Source organism: Laccaria bicolor, genomic scaffold, assembly GCF_000143565.1.
Source record: "Laccaria bicolor S238N-H82 LACBIscaffold_14 genomic scaffold, whole genome shotgun sequence".
Lineage (NCBI taxonomy): Eukaryota > Fungi > Basidiomycota > Agaricomycetes > Agaricales > Hydnangiaceae > Laccaria > Laccaria bicolor.
The window spans coordinates 367,204-373,977 of record NW_001889885.1 but is presented as its reverse complement, the minus strand read 5'-3'; the positions used below and the strand labels follow the sequence as shown (position 1 = coordinate 373,977).

Sequence of the window (6,774 nt, the reverse complement as noted above, 5' to 3'; positions counted from 1 at the left end):
TCCTTCCGCTCTAGCTCCTCTTCCACAAATGTATCTAAGCCGGCCAGGCTGTCGTTGGTTCCCACAGTGTCCACCTTTGTAGGAACCTGTTAAAGGAGTGACGCTGATTCGCGTGGTCCAAGTAACAACGACGAAGTGAATCTGGCGAGTTTCTAGATAAAGGTTGCTACACTGGTGTGTAGACTTCTAACGAGAATCTAATTGGAGGAGAGAATCAATCTCTTTACGCGAGTAGTTACTTATGCTCTGGAAAGCCACGAGCGTAAACGTACTCTCCTTTCTCGGAAAGCCGCAGAAAGGTGTAAAAAGATGATCTGCGGATAATGGGGAAGGAGGAAGAAGAAGGTTCAACTTCAAGGGAGTCACGAGCTCCCTACTACAAATAACTATGCTACTGACCTCGTTAGTATATCCCTGTTACGCATGTAGTCGAGTCGTGAAGACGATGCTCGAAGGCTGCAAGCGAGTGCAAGATGTATGAATAAGAAGATAGAATTTACTACATGTGTAACTGCGAAAATTGTAACCAAGTGTGACTACTGTGACCACGTGACAATTGAAGCGGAATACGTTAAGTTGGGAATATACCAGTAAAGATGGATGAAGGGATCGATCCGTAGTCCTACCCGTTACACAGGTTCCAAGTGAGAAGTGCCAAGCAGTTACATCAACCAGTGCTTTGTTGGATGAGTTCACCGATGACCCAGTTATCCGAGAAAATCTCCAGGATTTGGAAAGGTTTGGTGGCAAATTCACCGGGGTGATTCATGCAGAAGCCACATTAATGGCATTTATCAAAGAAGCCTCCTGTACAGCAACTGAGTTACCCTCAAGCTTTGTTGATATCCTCAAGGTTGTTCTCCATTTTTTTTAAATTGTGGTATTTGCTGATGATCACTCATGTGCAGGATGCCAACAAGATCGGTGTGGCCAAAAAATGTTGCTGGTTATGCAAAGAGCTCGGCGAAGCAATGGGACAGAATAACCAAACATTCAGCCTACCTGGAACAAGTGGTCTTGTTTTTTCATGGGCACCTCCCACGGGCCTGGATATAGCCGTGCTACAACAGCTCGAGGACAGATTGAAAAACAGACTCTTCAAGTATCTTGAGAAGTATGCAAAGCAAGCTTTGGAACAAGTGCAGAGCCATCAGTTGTCACCTACCACCTCTGTTACGGACATCACTTTGCCAGGCCATCCAATCACCAAGGAAATAGGATTGGGGTGGAGGCATGAGCACAGCTAGTGTGGTTGTAGGTGTAGAGCTCATGACATAGAATTGGTTGTATAAGTACCACCGCTTCACAATAACGAATGTCGAACCATATACCGCTCGTCACTTCATTGAGATCCCCCGGTAATCAACAGTAATGATCCTGATGGCCTCGTGACTTCCCCCTTCTTGGGACGGTGTTTCCGTTGCGGCTCTTCTGTAGCCAAAAGAGACCATGCATCCCCATCCACACCCTGAATGTGTGCAATCAACTTTGTCCACCAAAAAGTGATCCTCAACCCTCGATCCACGACGCGCTAATTCAGAATCATATTGACGACGAGGAGAAATAATATAAATGCAGATATGATTATAACACAGTCAAGCCCGTGAGATTCCTCAAGGCGGTGACGAGGTGCTTAGAGGTGGTCATGTAGCTGGAGAGTTGATCGTGTTGAGACGAGGTTGTGCGGAGGGAAGCTGCCGATGATTCAAGCATTTGATTGGAAAGGACGGAGAGATCCATTTCATTCTGCATTACCGCAATAGTACGGAGCGCGTCTGTCATGTCCGCATTAGCTCTTATGAGTGGTGTTGCACAATCCTCAGTAAGTGTGATGACCAGTGACATGCCGTGACATGGTGTCACAGGCCCAATATCTTGAGACATTGAGTTTGTACTTTCCACAGCACCTATTCAATATATTTTTTGCAATGGGTTTGATTGAATTAAGTGAATGAATCCACTGGGAGAGTTTTCCCTGGAGAAATTGCATTTATTGCTCCAAAAATGCGAAATCAGTCTGTTTTCCCTGCCAAATGAGGCAGTCTGAAGAGATTGGACTATAACTTTTCAACAACAGCACGTATGAACATGATTTGCAGACGGATTTTACTTAGAATTCAAATTCCAATCGATCTACGGATCCAGAATTTTTATTTGTGGCACCTGTGCCGAGATACCCTTGAAAATCAGCACTTTTACATGGTTAAAGGCTAGTAATTAAAAATATGGACCCATAGGATTGTAGCCACATAGTAATTGATGATTTCGTCTCTGCAAACCTAAGCCCAAATCCTATCTGTTGTGAAGCTAATAGCTCGAGGAGGCAACCTTGGGCCAATAGGTGCTGCACAGCCACTGATCCAATTCCAGAATGGGTTTGCACAACATGTGGCATCTGCATGGCACCCTCATGCATGCAGGAATGTTGCTGGATTTCTTGGAGACAGCTTCTTTACACTTGACCACCACCTCAACAGCCTGTAGACCCAAAACACCCCCATTTTTTTGTGCTTTTGCCTGCTTTTTTCCATCAAAAAGCATCCAAGTCCATACTACAAGTGAGGGTTTGTGCTTGAGCTTCAGAAATGCATATACATCTTATTATTGTTTTGCATCTAGGATCTATTCAGTAATTGAACATCTGCTTTAGGTATAGATATAGGCAGATCATTCAATTCAAGCATATAACTATATATTTTTGCAGGTATTGTTAGAACTTAGTACCACCCTTGTCACCTCTCTCTTCCCCTGGGTTTCATTTTTTGCTTGTCTCTCTTTCTCTGTGGTTGTTCTCTCAGTTATTCTCATCTCTAGTACTACTCTTGTCAGGAGATTCTTTGCCTTTCTCTCTCTGGGCTTCATTCTTGTTTGTCTCTCTTGCTCTGTGCTTGTTCTCTGAGTCTCGGTAATTCTCATCTCAGGTGATTTCTGCATCTTGGCCACTTTGTAGTGACAACGTCTCTGGCTTCACATTATGGCACCATTAGCATCACGAAAACGGCAGGCAGCAGTAGCTAACTTGAAAGCACAGGAGGTTCTCAATGAAAAGAGAGCTGTATTGGCTTCAGAGACTGCAAAAGATGATCTCTGGATTAGCTTACAGGCTGCAAAGTCACGAATTGAGGAGCTGGAGAATCTGCTTGCTGACAGAGACACAGAATGCTGCAGACTTGAGTCAGAGCTTGATAAGGCTAATCAGAAACTGCAAATGCATAAGGACAACTCTGTGCTTTGGCAGGAAAAGCATGAGAGAACATATCATGAGCTTCGTATGCAGCGCCAAACCTCAAAAAGAGGGCAACAAAAATTGACCCAATTACAGAATCAGGTAGAGATCCTGAAGACTGCAGAGAAAGAGACTTCTAAGCAGCTTTTGAGAGGCTCTCGTGAGTCACATAAGGCTATTGCATTACTACAGAAGCAGAATAACACTCTCCATAATGAGCTCTCTATGTCTATGGCTAAGTGGACCTCACAGCTTGAGAAATCCCATGCCAAGCTTGCTAAATCAACCTCTGATCTGACAACATTACGAAACAAAGCTTCCAAGTTGCGCAAGGCAGTCAAATGTGGTAAAAAACAAAAGGAGCAATCAATAGCCTCAGTCAAGAAGAAGATCTTAGACCAACGATCAGTTCACTATTTAATGCAAAAGGGTGTCTTCACTGAGGAAACACGCAATGTTGTCCGTTTACTTGTCAAGGCTGGCTGCTCACGAAACCTTGTTGGTGAGGTTATTTTGGCTGTCCTCAAATCTGCAGGAATAACAGGTGTTGGCAGTATCAGCCGCACTTCTGTTTCTCGATTTCTTCATGAGGGATATTTTGCTGCACAAATTCAGCTTGGATATGAGATGAAAAAAGCAGAAAGTATGACTTTCAGTGCAGATGGTACAAGCCATCGTAGCATCAACTACAATTCCCACCATGTTCATCTTATTGCTGAGGATTACACTTCACCAGAGGGCAGTTCAAAGCAACAAGTAACCTGAACTTTTGGAATTCAATCATCAAAAGATGGATCTAGTGAAGAAGCTATTGCAGACTGGGAGAATACTCTCAAGAAAATTATTGACCTCTACAATAACAGTCCTCTTGGAAAGCACTCAGGTGGACTTCTCAAATTTATTGAACTTTTGATCAAACTTGCAGGAATGAGCACTGATCACTGTGCAAAGGAAAAAAAAGATGCCTGATTGCTTGAAACTCTGAAAGCTTGGGCTGTTGATCAACATCTTGGAGAAGAAAAAATGTTAGAAATGACATTAGAGGAGGTTCGTGACGATTTCAAGAAAGCAGAAGAGGAAATGATTAGAAAAGCTGGTGGGGTAAATAAGTGGAACAAACTGTCTGACATCAAGAAGGCTGAGAGGAAGGCCAAAATGATTGAAGAGGCAGTTGCTGAGTTGGGAAAAGAAGAGTTTGATAATCTCTCTGATGAGGAAAAACATATTTTCCGGCTCTTTATCTGGGCTGGCTGTGGTTGCCACAAGGATCTGAACACTATTCGGGGAGGGTATCTTGCAGTGGCAGCTTGGTGGATTGAGAATGGGCTTGAGGAAGAACGCCCTGTCCTTCTTGCCAATCGTGATAATGATCCTGTGGTTCAAGAGCGAGACACTGCTCTTGAGAAAGGTGACACCCTAACACCAGCTCAAGAAAGAGCTTTTCACAAATCAACACGTGGTGCAATTAAAACTGCAGAAATTGCAGGTGCAATCTTCAACAATAAAGACGATAAAAGGGGCCACCATGATATCTTTCGTTATTGGTGGTGGGAACATGTGGGAGTTCCATTTACATTTCCCGATACATCCAACAATAGATTCCAGTCATATTGTAATGCTGCTGCAGCCCTTATTCTCTATGGAGATGAATTCAAGGATTTTCTTGAGAGTCTACGCATCAACAAGCAAAATCCAACACTCAATCACATGGAATTAAATCTCTGGAAGGCTCTCCACTGCACTTCAACAGTGACTGAGCTTGCTGTTCTTGCAATTTATGCTGAGGCTGTTTCATACCCATATATGAAAGCAATCTGTACTTCCATATGCAGAAAATCATTGCAAATCCTGACATTCTCATTGGAAAAGACCTAGACATTTCTGAATCATACAAAACAGCTACTCTAGATGGTGAAAAGTGGCAGAATCCTGCAGTTGTAAAGAAGATATTTGACCTCATCCCTACACTCCCTCACTTCCACAATCTTTTGATTGCATTTTTCAAAGGAGCAGCACAAACATGGGAACGTTTCACATCAGAATTTGCACCTGGTGGCCTAATTGATGAAGCAACTGCAGAGGAAAGGGAGCTTGCACATATGCCTGCAACAAATGATGAAAATGAAGGTCTGCTAGGGTCTTTCTGACGCCTCATGCACTATCAGCCTCAGCTTACACTTCTCAGTTGCAATGCCTTGATAATGTTTTTCCGCAATAACACACAAGCATTTATGGAAACAAAGTTTACTGAGGAAGACTATCAGTATATACATAAACTTGGACGAGAGGCAAATGGGGAGGAGAAGAAAAGGCGCAATGAACTTACTGATTTCCGTGACCAACGACAAGCAAAGAAAACTGCACGCAAGGAGGTTCGGGAGCAAAATGCAAAGGCAACTGCAGAACGGATTGCACAGTTGGAACTTGTTTTTGACAAGGAAAAGGTCCCAGGACTCAAGGGCACGTCCCTCAAGGACCAATTGAGACTCTTCAAGAGTGCAGGTGCTCCAAATCTCAAGCAAGGGCCAATGCCAACCAAAGTTGCTGATATCCGCAAAGCACTTGTAGATGCTATTGATCTGCATACAAATGGTGCTTGGAAGCTCATCCAAGATGAGGAGAGTGAGGGTGAGAATATTAATCTGTCAGAGGAAGAGGAGGATGAGGAGGATGAGGAGGAGGGTTGGGAGGATATAGAGGGCTATGAGAGTGAATGAGATGTTGCCAGAAAACTGCATTTTCTTTGGATATTTTTCATGTTTAGCATTATTACAACACTTTGAATGTATAAAGTAGGCTATTATACAACTATTCTACAAAAGAAAAACTAAGGGAAGTGATCACAACTCATTCTGGAATTGGATCAGTGGCTGTGCAGCACCTATTGGCCCAAGGTTGCCTCCTCGAGCTATGAGCTTCACAACAGATAGGATTTGGGCTTAGGTTTGCAGAGACGAAATCATCGATTACTATGTGGCTACAATCCTACGGGTCCATATTTTTAATTACTAGCCTTTAACCATGTAAAAGTGCTGATTTTCAAGGGTATCTCGGCACAGGTGCCACAAATAAAAATTCTGGATCCGTAGATCGATTGGAATTTGAATTCTAAGTAAAATCCGTCTGCAAATCATGTTCATACGTGCTGTTGTTGAAAAGTTATAGTCCAATCTCTTCAGACTGCCTCATTTGGCAGGGAAAACAGACTGATTTCGCATTTTTGGAGCAATAAATGCAATTTCTCCAGGGAAAACTCTCCCAGTGGATTCATTCACTTAATTCAATCAAACCCATTGCAAAAAATATATTGAATAGGTGCTGTGGAAAGTACAAACTCAATGTCTCAAGATATTGGGCCTGTGACACCATGTCACGGCATGTCACTGGTCATCACACTTACCGAGGATTGTGCAACACCATTATGAGAGCGTCTTCATTGTACTACGGCAAATGCTCTTCAGATAATGAAAACCATAGAAGAAAGAAAGATTAGCTAACGCTCACCCAAATTTTTCAAAACTGGAATTAGGAGTATGGCCGCTGTTGTT

General features: G+C 43.0%; 3 protein-coding genes across 3 annotated transcripts; 2 read left to right on the top strand and 1 right to left on the bottom strand.

Annotated features, from left to right (window-relative positions):
• Window positions 1-445: 445 nt before the first annotated feature.
• LACBIDRAFT_327848 (uncharacterized protein) lies at window positions 446-1,247 on the top strand (the record flags this gene model as incomplete). The annotated part of the gene is made up of 3 exons (XM_001881886.1): window positions 446-475; window positions 638-760; window positions 909-1,247. 3 exons carry the CDS (start codon window positions 446-448, stop codon window positions 1,245-1,247), a joined length of 492 nt encoding a protein of 163 aa, XP_001881921.1.
• Window positions 1,248-1,584: 337 nt separating this feature from the next.
• On the bottom strand, window positions 1,585-1,782 carry LACBIDRAFT_298509 (uncharacterized protein; the record flags this gene model as incomplete). The annotated part of the gene is made up of 1 exon (XM_001881745.1): window positions 1,585-1,782. The coding sequence occupies one exon, from the start codon at window positions 1,780-1,782 to the stop codon at window positions 1,585-1,587; it is 198 nt and encodes a 65-aa protein (XP_001881780.1).
• Window positions 1,783-4,249: 2,467 nt separating this feature from the next.
• LACBIDRAFT_327846 (uncharacterized protein) lies at window positions 4,250-6,169 on the top strand (the record flags this gene model as incomplete). The annotated part of the gene is made up of 5 exons (XM_001881885.1): window positions 4,250-4,975; window positions 5,059-5,353; window positions 5,453-5,935; window positions 5,991-6,018; window positions 6,049-6,169. The coding sequence occupies 5 exons, from the start codon at window positions 4,250-4,252 to the stop codon at window positions 6,167-6,169; spliced, it is 1,653 nt and encodes a 550-aa protein (XP_001881920.1).
• Between the last annotated feature and the right edge of the window lie 605 nt (window positions 6,170-6,774).